A 16599-nucleotide genomic window follows, 5' to 3' on the forward strand; every position below is an offset into this window, starting at 1 on the left:
TTGGTCGGTCATCACACTTCCTTGCTCTCAGGGAGGGCTTGGGATCATTGATCCAACACAGCAGAGCAGAGCCCTTCTTGGGAAGTTCGTCGTCAGAGGACTTCTTCCAGGCGAGGAGCCCTGGAAGGAGTTCTTGCTGCAGAGGCTTCGTGCGAGGGTGCCTCAGTCAGGAGGACCTTGGCAACTTTCGACCAGATGGATCTTCACAGAGTTGCGCCGAGTTGGTTTGAGCAGGAGATTGGAGGACCGATTCGCTGTGAGTTTGCTTCGTTCTTGGGAGCTCTTACGGCGTGGCCTAGAGCAGAGACAACCGACATGCACGGAGGAGCGCCTACAACAGTCCCTTGTCTGGAACCCCATGGTTAGCACTCAGAGAGGCAACTTGGTTGGGAGTAGGCCTCATGTTTCTTGGGGTCCCATGGCAGCAGGTCCAGCGCGCTCTCTAGGTGACTGGCTAGAGTTCACAGGTCTGTCAGAGGAGGTGCAGGCTGTCCAGCTACAGGGCATGAGAGGGGTTCAGAGCATGTGTCAGGACATCTCAGAGTCAGTTCCAGCTGAGTGACTCACGCCTCTCGAGCCAGTAGCACCCCGATGGATGGGAGCCTTCACACGACTGGAGGTTCTCATCTCAGTCAGGGCCTGTTCAGAGACTGTCCCAGCCCTGTTCTTCGAGCTTCAGGGTGGGGGATGATTACAGCGAGTTGCAGTAGAGGCCCCGCAGGTAGCAGTGTGCTGTTTCAAGAGGATCCGTGTTGTGGGCATCTGTGGGAGGACTTGCGTCATAGACCCTGACCCAGCAGCTCTTGAGACAGGACACTGGAGGCTATGGGCTTGGGAGTGCTGTCCATTGGCACGAGTACAGTGGGATCCTGGTGAGTGGCTATGGAGGGACTCCTTCTCTTCTGCAGACCGCCCAGGAGTCCCTTTCTTTCAGTACACTGTTCGGCTTGGACACCATATACTTGCAGCGCAGAGAGAGGCCCGCCCCGCTGCAGCACGTCATTGGCAGGAGGAGGGCCTCACAGTTGAGTTCTTGGCAGCTTTTTGGCAGAGGCTGTGGGACTCCAGACAGCCGAGGCGCGTCACTTTGTTCCAGTGGTTGGTTGCACACAAAGCCACAGCAGTTGGGAGCTAGCTTGTGCATAGTGGTCTCTCGGCCGCATGTACAGCCTGTGACCAGTTGGTGGAGAGTCAGCGTCACTGTCTTTGGGACTGTCCCTCGGCCCAGCAAGTGTGGCTACGAGTTCTTCGGCCGATGCCTGCCCTCTCCACGGCTCGACAATACACTTGGGGGACAGCGGCTTGGTCCACCCTCACGGGCCCGGCACTTCAGTTTGAGCTATCTTCCACCAGCTGGATGATAGTGATAAAGGGGGGGCGACCTACACTCCAGCCTGCTACAGATCTTACTCCACAGGAGTGGAGCAGTGAGAGGGAGGAGTGTTGGGAGCATCTGGCGGGCCCGCTGTTTCCGTATCTTTGAGGCTCGTCCTGTGCCACCAGCAGAGACTGTTCGTGACTTTTGGCTAGAGCTGATCCATACTCTCAGAGGACAGCTTGAGGGACTACAGGGCAGCTCCAACCGTATGCGAGAGCGCCGAGAGGCTTTCCTTCGACTCTGGCGCCCTGGGCCTTTTTACACCATGGTCCAGGGGGTGCTCAGATGTCCACCTGTGTGGCTTTTCCCTCCTCCCATCTCTTGATTTAGCCCCATTGTATATATGCTGTTTTTTCATTGGGAGAGTCTCCCCATCATGCTTGTTGTAGCCCTCTCCTACAGAGGTGGATGTAGCCCTATGGGCAGTTTTCATTAACTAATAGAAGGATCTTTTTCTCGGAAAAAAAAAAAAAGAATGTCGCGAAGCTCGTTGAGGAGAAATTGCAAGTATTTTGTTGAATCCATGAACGCCATGTCTTGGGTTCTTTATGGCTTATGCCTTGTAAGACAGAGCGGTAAAGACGAGAGCACGCCCAATGCTCGAAGTAAGGGTAAAAATCGCTAATAAGTCTGGGGTCGAGACACGAAGATTCTTCAATACAATTTTCGGTAGACTTTCAAAGCGCCTGTTTGCTCAGTCTTCTCATTGGTAGGACCGGTATGCTTTCAGAAAAGCACATGCCTGACTCTCTGATACCACTGTCACCAGACGGCACCAATCGAAAAGAACAGACTGAATAGACTTTTAGCACTTCAATAACAACTAAACTGAAAGAGAGAGAGAGAGAGAGAGAGAGAGAGAGAGAGAGAGAGAGAGAGAGAGAGAGAGAGAGAAAGAGAGAGAGAGAGAGAGAGAGAGAGAGAGAGAGAGGACACGTGACACAGAGTGGCGGAATTTCACCCAAGAGAGTACGGGCCTCAATCCGCGGCGCCCCTTTCGGTATTTCTTTATATTGCTTGAACAAGGTACACACTGTGGCTTTTGCTCTACATGTGCCTGTGGTAGAAATGCCAGAGCGAGAGCCCACAATTCATATTTAAAGGCCCTTGGCCATTCAAAAGCAGTTACATGAAAAGCTTAAAGTTCTAAAAGCATCTGCTATCCAAAAGCTGCCAGTCCGCAAATTATGGAAATCCGTACAGCTGCCATGTCAGCACCTACAGCGTTAAACTCGAAATTCCGTACAATTTGCCACATCAGCTTATCAATGCAAGTTGTGAAACTTCGTACAGCCTGTCAGCGTGTTTTACGGAGCGTCCGTACAGTTGCTGCCACGTCATCAATTGAATTTGCATGTCTATTGGATGCTTTATTTTAATGCCTTTAGTCACTTGGGCCCCATCGGATGGGGTCCCATAAGTTGGTGAGAACTCTTCTTTAAAAATAGGCCACTCGGAAAGACTTTGCAAGTTGGTAAAACTTATTCTACTGCTTCTGCTTCTTCACTTAGGGTTTAGGCCCCTCGGCCGCGATGCGCAGGTTGGCTCTGTTCTTCAGTGACTTGACAGGTTAGCAGTTTGTGACAGACTGTAGCAGTTCACACTCTTCCATCCACTTTGCATCCATAGGTGGATAGTTCCTGAACTTCACCAAATACCGTCGTGCAACTTTTCTTTCCTTATGTGCCAAGATTGCTCAGGTACCAAGATCTCATCAAGTTCCTCAACTTCTGGTTGATCCTCATCTGCCATAACTTCTGGCACATCACCCACGAAGGGTCTTAGAAGACTCACGTGAAACGCATTATGAATCTTCCAAGTATCAGGCAATTTGAGCCTATAGGCAACATCGTTGATCTCAAGTACTTAAAAAGGCCCATATTAACGCATGCTTAGCTTCAGAAACAACCTCGCCTTGCCCTTCATCTTCTTTAACCTTGCCTTTTCAAACCGCACAAGTATCCAATCACCATGTGAAAATAACAATTCATGTCGGTGACGATCAGCAGCTCTTTTCTGCTTTGCCCGAGTCTTCTCCAAGGTAAGCTTAATCTTCTTATACATTTCATCCATGTTCTCTACATACCGATCTACCTCAAAAATCTTGTCCTTTGTGTGCAAAATGGGAGGAACCCTTTTGATACCCTCAACAATCTCAAAAGGTGCCTTGCTGGTTGACGAATGCACCATATTGTTGTACGCATACTCAAGCATGGATAGATGGTGTTCCCACTTGCCCTTATTATCTGACAACAGCATTTCAGCAAATCTAAGACAATAGAATCAACCTCGTCCGACTGTCCATCAGTTTGTGGATGAAATGAGGAAAACTTGAGCGTGGTGCCCATGTTTTCAATTAAGCCTCTCCAAAACAGGCTCGTCATAAGGATCACGATCATTGACAATAGACTGTGGCATACCATGTTACTTGAACACATTGTACATAAACAACCGTGCCATTGTACATAAATAACCGTGCCATTTGGTCAGATTTTATCTTCTTCCTAACAGGAATAAATGGGCCTGCTTGCTGAACTTGCAAATAATGGTCCATATACCATCATTCCCTGTCCACATTCTTGGAAGATCAAAGATAAAATCCATAGCAATACTTTCCCATGGCATATCTGGAACAGGCAGTGGCTGTAATAACCCTTATGCCTTTTGCTTGTCAAACTTGACCTTTTGGCAAATCACGCATGCTTGCACAAAGGCATCCCTCAAAGTAGGCCAATAAAAGAATGTCTCGACTGCTGTCACTGTCGCATCTATACCACGATGCCATGCATCCGGTGGGACATGGCTTTCTACCACAACCTTAGGTCGTAATGGCCTAGTGACAGTCTGTCATGCATCATCATAAAACCATCCTTGAGGAGGTAGTGCTCATGGCGTTGCCCATCTTGCAACTGCTCAAAGATCCTTGCAAAATCTTCATCGTTAGCATATTGTTCCTTCATGTCATCAAACTCATGATGATAAGGAATTGACACAGTTGAAATTTGTGGTTTTCTTGATAACGCATCAGCCACAACATTCTTCTTGCCTTTCACATGCATAATTTGAAAGTCGAACATAGAGAGAATGTTTGCCCATCGCCTATGCTTTTCGGATAACTTTGACTGTGTCAAGAAGTATTGCAAGGTCTGATGATCTATTTGAACAACAATATCAGCACCTAGCAAGTAGTGCTTCCAACTAGAAAGCGTATGAATCACAACCATATTGCAAGGTCTGATGATCTATTTGAACAACAAAATCAGCACCTAGCAGGTAGTGCTTCCAACCAGAAAGCGTATGAATCACAACCAGTAGCTCTTTCTCGTAGATTTGCATAGTCTTTTCCGGCCCTTGCAAGATTCCGCTCTCATAAGCTACTACCCGACCATCTTGCTCGACACACTAGATACGACACATCTAACACTTGTACAAAACGATAGTCACATTACAAGACATCACTTGACATCACATGACAAATCACAAAAAAATTCATTCCAAATCTCAAACCATGACTGCCAGTAATGTATTTAGTAATCGCATCTAGATCCAGTCGGGACCTCAGTGATGCCCGATTAACTAATCCTTATTGCGATCATGTCTATAGAGACTTAAGAGACCGAAATGTTGAGTCATTTCGTCTTTCAGTTCCTGCACTCAAACAAGTCAAGTGAGAGAGTACAAATCAAACATCTTCAGTTTCGGGAATTCCGTTTCATAAAGTCATACAGAAAAATACTGGTCAGCCCATTAGTATCCCTCAAACCCAAAGGGGACATCAGTGACCTTATTCAAAATCGGGGTAATCTGTTGACGAAGGAGCGGAGTAACTCCCCTCTTGTGCAAACGCGCTGCACTAGATTTGCCCTTGCTGAATTCGGGGTTCTGTCGCAGTAGACTATGCTGAACCGAATGCTTCAAGGTAAAGTTCCAAAATCTGCGGAGTATCTGCTAGGTCCTCCTCCTCCATCCACTTCGCATTCAATGCGGGATAGTTCTTGAATTTAAGCAAGAACCGCTGAATCACTTTACCTCTCATCTTTCTTTCCTTGTGTGCCAAAATTTGTTCTGGAACAAGTATGTCCTCGCTTCCCTCCACTTCGGGTTGCTCATCAAGCTCCCCATCAACTGGCACACCACCTTTAAAAGGTTTCAAGAGACTCACATGGAATGCATTGTGAATCTTCCAAGTATCGGGCAGCTTGAGTCGAAAGGAGACATCATCTTTTATCTGGAAAGGGCCATAATACCTCATGCTACGCTTTGGAAAAAGCCGCTCCTTTTCCTTTCGTTTCCTTAGGCGTGCCTTCTCAAAATGTAAGAGCACCCAGTCGTCTTCCTTTAATTTCAAGTCTCGATGATGTCAATCTGCTGCCTTCTTATGTCGTTCTTGAGATTTCTCTAAAGCCTCCCGAACCTTGGCAAAAGCAGTGTCCAAGTCCCCCGTGTACTGGTCGGCTTCAAAAATCTTGTTCTGGGTCTGGGGAATGTTTTGATCTTCCTTGTTCCTTGGGATGTGCTGGTAGCGTCTTTTGCTTTCTCTATCCATTGGCTCATCAGAATCAATCATCGAAACCTGGGACGCACTATCACCTGATTCCTCTTCCTCTGGAATCCTTTGCTGAACTTGCATTTGGTTTCCTTAGTTCGTCGGAACCCTTTGATTCTCCAGAATCCTGTGATGAGCTATCATCTGGTTCCCTTGATTCATTCTCAACATTGGCAAACTCTTGCCTTTTTGAGGTGGATACCATCTTGCTCGTCGCATTAAGTCAATGAGCCGGCATGCATTTTAAATCGTTGCTTAGTCATGTCCCATAAGTCTCTGAATGGAGTCAGACTTCTGGTTTAAAGCATAGTCTTGAATCTCTTTAGCAAAACATAGCAAAACCGCTCAATCTGGTCTTTCAAAGTAATCTTCCGAAACGAAGACATTGGCAAACAAGTATCCCAAAAATCTATGGCAGTAGTCATCCAATGTATCTTTCTCAGTCATTTTCAAGTGATGCCAAGTCATGATGACATATTCATCTGCACCGTTCCTTTCAAGTAAGATGCCGCCTGTCGCTCCCTGGAATGTTCAAGAACCGCTCTCTAGAGAAGGCAACGTCAAACTGTTGTACAAACTCAAGGGCTCAATGAGTGTCTTGGTAGCCTGAAAAAAAAATGTCTGAAACCTGACGGCCTAACTCCCTTCCTTTAACTCTTGGTTTTCGTGTTGATTTGGTCATTGTCAAAAGAGGACGAGCTCTCCCCCTCTGAACTGCTAGGTGGCCTTCCATTTCTTCTAGACTTTTTCAAAAATCTGCTTCAAACAAATCTCGTCTTGGTGCTTAGAAGTTGAAGAATCTTCTTAGCACCCTCGAACACTTCAAATGGCATCTTTCCCGTGTGTCGTTGTAGGCAAACTCCACCAAGAGCAAATACTTTTCCCATTTATTCTTCTGATCGGAAGAAGAAGACTTCAATAAATTCAAAACCATTGAATGGGCGATTTCAAATTGCCTATCTGTCTGGGGGTGGAACGAGGACGAGATTTGCAACCACGTGCCAATGTTCTCCCAGATTGCCGTCGAAAACAACTAGTAGACCGGGGATCTTTGTCCGAAACAATGGACTCAGACATGCCATATATTCTAACAGTTTCGCCCATAGTTGACACGTACGGTCACGTACGATGGTTACACGTACGAAGACGTGCGGTACTAATCGAACTAAAAAAAATTAGGCGTACGTTGAAGTAACGTACGATGCAAAAAAATAAATCATATATCTTTTAGAGCCGTGACATAGACCTTAGTAATGTAACTACTTAGTATTAAATACATACAACTTAAAGGAGATGTCTTACAAGTAAGAACATTAAAAATTTGGCCATGGACATTGGAAACGGCAATGTTCGAAAAAAGATGATGTTGATTGCATTTGATTTCATAATTCATTACATAAGCAGAGAGTCGAGGCTCGAGAGATACAAGTGACAAAAAGTAGTGGCACAACTCATAGTCTCATGGCCCATGGGTGCAAACTTTAAAGCATAAAGAGAGAGTTCTAAGTGCTCATATCGCTCTCATCACCGGAGTTGTGGTCCGAGCTTGAGCTAGAGCTTGAGCTAGAGGTAGCTGCATCATCCTCATCACTACTTGCATTAGATGCACTAGATGCAAGACCATAATCTCCCTCACTAAGGATGTTGCCCTCATCATCAAACTCTGGCTCTCTAGGATCCGCAGGCCTAGAAATGGACATTCTCCAAAGTAGTGTCCGCCATAGTAGATCCGCTACCCAAGCCTCGCCGCACATAGGTCCTGGGTGTCCGTGTCGACGCTCTTCCACTCCCACGAGCAACCGAAGTGGAAGCTCCTCTACCTGTAGTTGCCAAAGCTCGCAGAACCACCTTCTTGCGGGACCGTGTGCGAGAGACACGGCGATCAATCTCCTCCAACTCCAAGTAGAGGTCTCGAAATATTTGCTCCTCCTCTGGATCGCGATCTTTGTTGAGACTCTTAAGAGTCTCAATGGAGAGCTTGCATTCATCTATATTCACCTATTTGTCATTTACAACATGCAGGAAGATTAATGGAGTTAGCAATTTGGCATGCCAAAAAAATGAGCACATGATACATCATACATCATACATGTGAAAGCATAAATAAAGAGTATGATGTAGCCAACTTAATTACCTTCCTAGCCATTGGCATCTCATGCATGGACCGCAACATGCGTAAATTGGAGCGACAATAGATAAGCCGCTCCAATTGCTTCGTAGAAAGCTTGTTGTGGATCTTGGTGTCTATAAGAGAATACGCCGACCAATTCCGCTCACATGCACCCGATGAGCAATCCTAGAGCACATAGATGATAGAAGAGAGACATGAGATTTGAATTGTGGGAATTGAGAGGTGATTTATGTCACATGAATGATGAATGTCAAATGATGACATGATTGAGATTATAAATTTATAATTTATGGTATGGTATTATGTATAATTATTAATATATATGATATACCTGTCCAAGAATCCTCAATGCCACCCTTTGAAGGTGAGGCAATTGATAGCCAAAACATTCCCACCAAAAAAGAGGCTTCACTAACGAATCCCTCTTCCAACACATCAAGGAAGCGAATGCCGTGCCTCTTTGGTCTCCATAGTTGATGAGCTCTTGGAGAAACTCTCCATGGGTGTTCTTCATTGAGTATCTTCGGAAGGTACTTGTCGCACTCCTCTTGAAGTGCTTGATCCGCAAAGATGGTTGGCTTTTTGAAAGCCGGATGCAAGAGGGCGGCAAAGCCATGGATTGGTCGCCTCATCCAATCCCATCGCTTTTTAACAAGGAACAGAATGTCATCTCTCTTTGGAGAGTCCTCCAACACATCACTACAAAGAGAGAGAGAAAGATAGTCAAGCATAGAAGGGTAGAACCGTAGATGGAAAAAGACAACTTACAATGTACATAAAGCATAAGGTGAAATGTTTACCGTGAACCATCGGGTGCTCCATCAAGAATGGTGGATCTCTCAATCTCCTTGTAAGCCTCCTCCATGAAGTGGTAAAGGAGACCTATGGTAGACCTTTCCATGTCGGTCATCCGAAGCACCTTATACAATGGCAATACCACCATGACAAGACCCTTGACCTCTTGCCAAAACTCCTCCTTCAAGCAAAGCCATTGGATGGCCTTTGCATCTTGTTGGGATGATTGGGTCTCTTCTTCAATCCATGCTTTGAACTCATCCGAGACCATTGTCTTTTGCAAGTTGGTTTGCACATCATAGAGGCGCTCAAGGAGGAGCCACATAGCGGCAAAGCGTGTTGCTGAAGGCTTCTTCAACTCCAAGCCGGAGTAAGTGCGATACATCGCAAGTACTCTCACCTTTTTGTTGATGTAGTTGACGATGGAGAGGGCTTGGGATAGAATGCCCTTCACCCAAGGTAGGTCGCCAATGTCCTCCAAGAGGAGGTCAATGCAATGAGATGCACATGGAGTCCATACTATGTGTGGATACTCCGCCTCTAGCTTTTTGGCCATGGAAGCACAATTGGAGGCATTGTCGGTGATTACTTGAATGACGTTGCTTGGACTGATCTACATATGGAGAAAGAAGGGAAAGTGAGAAGAGCCAAGGCAAAAGACAAAATTGAAAATAGTAGATACTTGAGAGTGGAATCAAAAATTTTACCTCTTTTATGGCTTGACGAATGTGGCGGTAAATGAAGGCACCCGTGACCTTTTTCCCCCTTGCTCCCGCATCAACCGCTCGCAAGAAGTAGGTGCCAAGAGGGCATGAGACAAGGATATTAATGATTCCCCTCTTCTTGCGGTCACTCCATCCATCGGTGAGGATAGAGCAACCATACTTTACCCATCCGGCACGCACGGGGTCAAGAGACTTGTCGATTCGTGCCCTCTCTTCATCAAGCTTCTTGGTGCGCATGTCATGGTATGACACTCCCGTCGACCCCTCACATGGACCAACCGCGGCAATAGCCTTCACCATGCGTTTCCAACGATCCGTGCGAAGAACATGAAAAGAGAGATTGCAATCAATGATGGTGCGTGCAATCTCTATCTCCGCTTGTCGTTGCCTTTCTTTGAGGAAAGACAATGGACCGGAAGTTCCACCCACCGTTTGTGCAAGAGTAGCTTGCTTTGGAGGCCGCCCACCATGACTTCTTTTGCTCTTTGAGACGCTACCACCCTCGATGGAGGCCATGGTAGCGGCGCCGGATGCAACGGACATTGATGGAGAAGCATCCTCTCCCGAATCGGAGAGATCATGGTCGGGCGGAACCACCTCCTCCGATGCCTTTGCAACCCCCTTGCGCATCTTCAAGGGGAGATACTTTGCTTTGCACTCTTGGAGAATGTCGTCGGGGATATTTGGACAAGGGCCCGCTTCCCCTCCCATCTTGGTCAAGTGGATGATAAGGCGGGTGGAGCTTGAGGTCATGGTCTCCGGGCAATATTTGCAATACCATTTGCAAACATTTTGCTTGTTCTTCGCCCTTTCAAAGTAGCGGCAATGCTTGTTGAAGGCTTCATGAAGAGCGGGCGGCATTATGGAGAGCTTGAGGGATGGGGAGTGATGAGAGAACTTTAGAGTAATGGAGAGCTTGAAGGAGATGGATGGAGATGAAGGGAGCTTAAGGAATAATGGAGAGCTTGAAGGAGATGAAGATAGGTTGAAGGAATAATGGAGAGCTTGAAGGAGATGAAGGGAGCTTGAAGCCTTGATGGAGTGCCAAAGCTTGAAGCCTTGGCCCTTGATGAATGGAGAGAGCTTGAGGGAGCTTGAGTAGGGAAGGAGATGAATGAGAGAGCTTGAGGGAGATATGGAGAAGAAGAGAGGGTGGGCAACCTTATATAGGTTTTGAGGAGAGAGGGAGAGGAGGGTTAAAGAGAGAGCATGATTCAAAATTCAAATTCCATGTGCCATGGCCATGGCCCATGTGGCTTTGTGTGTGTGTGTGTGTGTGGATGTTGGGGGGGGGGGGGGGGGGGGGGCTTGATGGCACATTGGCTTATGATGCCCCAAGGCTCCAAGGCCCCCAACGTTCAAAAACTGACAGCGCTAGGCGCTACAAAATCCGTGTACTCAAAACGGTCAAAAATTTTCGCCAACAATCACATTTTTTTGATCGGACAGAACTCGGACGGGACGGACAGATCGTTCCGTTCGACGGACATGGACAACCCTGGTTTCGCCAAAGGATCAGGCTTAACTGTCTTCTTTACTGCAGAGCAGTGAGTCTGCTTACTGAATCTGTTGATGACTATCCAAAGGCCATCGTGCCCACTCTGTGTCTTCAGGAGATCAAAGATGAAATCCATTGCAATACTTTCCCAGGGGCGGGTGGGAAAGGGTAAAGGCTGTAGTAATCCCCATCCCTTATGCCTGTCAAACTTGACCTTCTGGCATACTAACAACAACTGCGAACAAAGTCGTACACATCCTTCTTGAGTCTCGGCCAAAAGAAATAACGCTCCACACCTTTCAAGGTGGTGTTGATGCCGCGGTGACCCGTAAAAGGCGGACAATGGCACTCGGTCAAAACCTTCTCCCTCAACGGCTGTGTAACACACAACATTGTTTTCTTCATCAAATAGCCATCCCGTATGGAATATCTTGGCACTATCTCCCCACTCTGTATCCGAGTAAAAAAAACATCGGAAAAATCTAGATCGGTGGCGTATTGATCAACCATATCCTCGAAGCTTCTATGATGAATCGCGGAAATAGCTAAGACTAGGGGCTTCCGAGACAAAGCATCTGCCACTTAGTTTTTCTGTCCCTGAACATGGACAATCTGGAAGTGAAATTGTGACAAGATGTTAGCCCCATCGCATCAGCTTTTCCGAAAGTTGCTTCTGTGATGAAAGGAAAACTGGCTTTTTTTGACATTTAAAGCAATTTATGCTTCCTCAGTGTCTGGAAAACCCACAAATGATTGGTACTCTCTGAAAATCCACAAAGTCGTCCTGAAAGCTGTCTTGTAGACGTCTCTAGGAGCAATATAGATATGATGATAATCACTCTTCATATTAATTCGGCAAGTAGAATTCTGAAGTCTATGGAGTATATCATTGATCCTCGTAATGTGGAAATATGTTATGGTTCATTGCTTCTTTATTTTGGCCTCGGCTAACTTTGTAAGGTGGCCGGTTTGGTGGTGTACTACCAGGAATCAATCGTGTGATCTTCACGACGTAAAGGAGGCAACTTGTTTTGTACGCCTTCAGAGAAACAGTCAGCCCCTATTGCAGAAAATCTTGTTGTTCTTTTTCAAGGTCAAACATATTCGACCTTCAATCATCATTCAGTTCTCTCAAGAAAAGCTGGCTGCTTTGTAACTCTCCAGTTTGTCTTCTGGTGGTCCTTTGGTTCATCTTCTTTTCAAGAGTTCTCGTCCATCTCTTTCTGCGAGTACAGGCTTCGCTTGTTTGCACTCGTCTGTCCTTTCGGCTTTCCTCCCTACCTGAGAGGAGCAGCAATGGCCACGCCATCTCGAGTAAATCTTATCAATCGGATAATTCTTAAGGTGTTTTGCCAATCTTGGGTCCCTGGAGTACTTGATCAATCTGTTCACACATATGCCAATCTGCAGATGACGTTTGTACTCCGTTCTGGTAAACTTGTCCGTCAAATTTTTTTTGCCCAAATCTTTATTCTTTTGTTCAGTTCCCTTGCTGGATTTTCAACTTTTCTTTGCCTTCCCACTGAGAGGTGTCAACTCTGTCAGATTCTCCACGAGAACCCATGTGTAATTTGGGATTCTTTATGGCTTGATGCCCTGTAAGACAGAGCGATGAAGATGGAGCACGCCCGATGCGCGATGTATGAAGGGTGGGAGTGCCTAATAAGTCCGCGGTCGGGACACGAAGATTCTATTACAAAAGTCTGTGTGTGCTGCAAAAAGGATCGGATCCTTCGTAGAAGAAGAATCTTTTTGTGCTCCGATACCACTATAACAAACTTGGACACCCCAAGTCAAGATTCTACCGCGACACAACAGAGATTCACTTCAAAACACTTCACAAAATAAGAGAGAGAGTCGACATGGCCTGGCGTAGTTCCGTGCCAAGAGGTATTGGCCCCAAAGACTAGTGCCCCTTTCGGTATTTACTTTTATATTAATCTTTGAGCAAAGTACAATAGCCCGTGGGTGCTCGCTCTCAGACTCTGCGTCCAGATGCTCTGCAGAGTGAGCCCCCTTGGGTTCAATTTATAAGTTACAAGGGTTGCTAAAAGCAGAGCCCCAAAAGCATTAAACTTTAAAAGCAAGGAGCTCCAAAAGCGAGTGTTGTCAAAAGCAACCAGCGGAAATCGCAGAATTCTGTACAATTTTGCCACGTCATCAGCCAACGTGTTTTACGGCAGCCCGTACAGCTAGCTCTTTTTACGGGTGTTCGTACAACTGCCACGTCAGCCAGTCAGCCACATCGTCAATTGGAGGTGTTTGTCTGGATGGCTTTGCCACGTCACCAGTTTGTGACACCCTTCAACAAGGCAAGACCAGTGTTGGCAACTTCCATAATCTGAGTGAGGATAACCACTCTGTTCTTTGTACATTAATCTCGAAGCCCTTTAGGCAGCCCACGACAAAACTTCTCAATCTACTCTGTCAGTGGCACAAACTTGTAGGAGGTTAGTGAGAGCAACGCTTTACAGAACCTCCGATTGTACTCCTGCAAGCTCTTGCAAGTAGCCGTAGTGAGTTGGTGCCAATCCGTTATGTCATCGGCTTCAATGTCATTTAATTACCATGCAGATGCAAACATTTGCTTGAAGTATACCCATGTGGCAGGTGCCTGTCCTTGCATCAACAGTGTCATCCACCATGTAAGCGCATTGCCTTTCAAGAAAGTGGCAGCGTTCCTAACCTTGGAGGCCTCAGTAAAATTCCCCCCTGCATAAGGTGTATCAAACTGCTAGAGGAAAGTAAGAGCCTTTGCCTTATCCTGAAAGCCGCTGAAAGTTTCAAATTTGACAATTGCACCACTTTCTTTGTAGGCTTTTGGCTTTTCCAGTGCTCCCAAATTGTCATAGGGAATTGTTTGCAACATGGGCACTGTAATAGGGATCATTGGCGCCCGTTGTCCATGGACATTTTGCGTCACTGGTCCCATATGTGCCTATTGGTTGGGAAAACTCCAGTAGATATAGTCCAAGACATCTCTGATCCTTGTGCAAAATTCAAATTTTTTTTGCAAAAAGAAAAAGGTCATAAATGCCATCACTCTGGAAACAGAATAGTGGGAAACAGCTGGTCTGTCTCTTCAGGGAAGAAAGGGCATTTCTTGTTACACATGCTCCATCCAAATCTGTTTGAGCTTGAGTGTATGAATCTGTGCAGTTCTTGTTTGCTTATAAAGCTCTTATTAAATTGAAAAGATTCAACCACTAAATTTTTTGTGAATTCAATGAACTTCAGCTGCAGTTGGAGCTCTTGCTGGACTGGGAGTGGGAATCTACAAAAAGCAGAATCCTTTTATATGGTCTACATCAATGGGAGGCAATTGGGCGATAGCTACATGCGTCTTTTGTGGTGAGTAGAGAATAATGTTATAGTGATTCTGCCATTGTCTTTTCCAGATGCCACAGACGGTTTTAAGACCAGTAGAAAAGAGTTCATGTGCAGGTGCACATTTTTCTTCTATATTGTGTTGAAGAGTAAGCTTTGTGGGTGTGTAAAGGCCTGGTATAGGTGAACATGCTGAGATGTTGTAAACGTATCAATAAATGCTCCAACTTATGGAGAGTTAATTGGAATTCTTATGTAGTCATAGTTCTGCTGCAGAATATATAGAGTTATGCCATTGTCTTCATTCAAGAATGGAAGATATTCATCTCAGGAGAAGATGTTCCTCCTAGTGTACATTGAAGTTTCTAACTTGTGAAAGATTCGTTTGTAGGGTTTTTGTTCCATCTTGACCTCGCTAGAAAAGATTTGTAGAAGTTTTTAGTTGCCTAAATTCCTTATTGGTGACTGTCTTGAAGGGTTTCAAGAGTTGACTCGGGAAATTCGAGCTGCTGACCCAGATGATTGGGCTAATTGCTTTCTTGGTGGGCTTGCGAGTGGAGCTTTGCTGGGCAGGATTCAAGGTAAGCTCCCATTTTAAGGAAAGGCTAGGGTGGTTGTTTTTAAGTTATTTCTCTTTTTTTGTCGACTATTTTCAAGTTAATTGTAGAATTTTGTCAACTATTTTCAAATTAATTGTAGAATTTTCTTTGGCAAAGAGTGAGGTGCAAGAGGCAGTTTGCATGAGTCTTTTTAGTCTTCTTCTTTTTGCTTTTTTCTTCTGCCTTCTCAGGAGTAAGCCACTATCTTTTAGAACTTGTTAAAAGTGTACTGTAGAATTTTTTGCTTTACTTTGAAGAATGTAGCATCTTGCAAACATAAATAAAAATTGAGTCTGTTGAGCTGCAATTTATACGTATACTGTTAGACAAGTAAATTTTGTGCGAGTGTTCGTTTAGCTGTGTAGAAATTGATGGAATTGCCCTTCAACGACTCTGTTGGAGTTATGAACCCCATTCTTGGCACCAGCTCTGCTGCATATGGCATTACCAGTTGTGATTTGCATTGACTGAAGTACTTAATGCTTTGCTTTTCTTTTCTGGTTTCACTTAATCTAAATTGCAAGCTTTTTTTTTCTTTTTGAAAGATGTTTCCTAGGGGCCTAAATTTTAAATTGCAAGCCTTTTGGAATAAGTTCTGCCCAAAACTGGAGTAAGAAGTGTGTTTTCATGCAGGTGGGCCTGCAAGAGCTCTTCCAATGGCTGTACTGTTCGCTTTTGTTGGTACAGGAATAAACCATGGTGCGGATCTTTTCAAAGAATACAGGCTGCAACGTCTGTTGGCCTCTCTACCTTCTGAAGACGCCCTGCCTCCTGCCCCTTCAGCGGAAAGGGGATTTAAAGCTGAAAGGGAATCAAAGCGAAGTGCATGGCTTGATTTTGAATTGCCAGAGTGGTTTCCTATCAAAAAGCTTGATGAAGAGGAAGCAAAAAGAAGGTATTTAGAGAGAGAAAATCAGCGCTACCAGAGATTAGAGAGCTTGCAAACTGGAACTTTCCCTGCTAAGGATCAATGAGTATGTATCTATGCCGACAGATCCAGTGTGAGATGGGAGCGCAAAACTCTGATCCACAAAAAAAATTGTGCTAAGAGTGATATTAGGACCATAAAGGGCACACAATATAGAAGCATTCTTTTGAGGCAGGTCTTGTGGTTTTGACAAAAGGGACTGCATGTGTGGCTTTAAAGAAGGCCATGCATACAGTAAGAGAAATCTTGACATGTACTTTGGAACAACTAGCATGTAATAATCTATACATAATCATTCACCTTTTTTTGGTCATGTCCAGTTATTAGATTTGCTAGTTTTTCCATCTCCTGGCAACGCCAGGGTTTGCGTGTGTGTTCTTTTTTCTGTACAACTAGGTGTGATCAATTTATAGATCCAGTTATCTGGATATGCTGAAGGAGTAGGGATAGCGAAAGGTCACGACCTTTCCCTGTAATGTGGGTGAGCGCATGCGCGACTGGCGGAGCCAGTCACTTGCATGCATGAGCGCACCATTACGGGAAAGGTCAGTTGATGACCTTCAACTGACCTTTCCCTTCCGTCAAGGTTTGGAGGAGGGGGGCCAGACCAACTTTTCTTTTGTTGTTCATATCTTTGCTTTGTGAAATCGGAGTAGGGTGTCACCAATGGAA

At 45.4% G+C, this 16599-nt stretch overlaps 1 protein-coding gene and 1 pseudogene across 1 annotated transcript in view; one reads left to right on the top strand and one right to left on the bottom strand.

Moving 5' to 3' along the window:
* LOC147439931 (Mitochondrial import inner membrane translocase subunit Tim17/Tim22/Tim23 family protein) overlaps window positions 1–16101 on the top strand; it is a 76480-nt gene extending 60379 nt beyond the window's left edge. Inside the window, exons 2-4 of the mRNA XM_086485648.1 lie at window positions 14311–14424; window positions 14877–14981; window positions 15633–16101. Coding sequence (XP_086341774.1) covers window positions 14311–14424; window positions 14877–14981; window positions 15633–15973 — 560 coding nt within the window. The 3' untranslated portion in view covers window positions 15974–16101. The remainder of the gene's footprint in view (window positions 1–14310; window positions 14425–14876; window positions 14982–15632) is intronic.
* Window positions 7079–10713, bottom strand: LOC147439933 (uncharacterized; annotated as a pseudogene).
* Window positions 16102–16599: the final 498 nt, after the last annotated feature.

The sequence above is a fragment of the Adiantum capillus-veneris genome, chromosome 16 (assembly GCF_014529385.1).
Source record: "Adiantum capillus-veneris isolate H3 chromosome 16, ASM1452938v2, whole genome shotgun sequence".
Lineage (NCBI taxonomy): Eukaryota > Viridiplantae > Streptophyta > Polypodiopsida > Polypodiales > Pteridaceae > Adiantum > Adiantum capillus-veneris.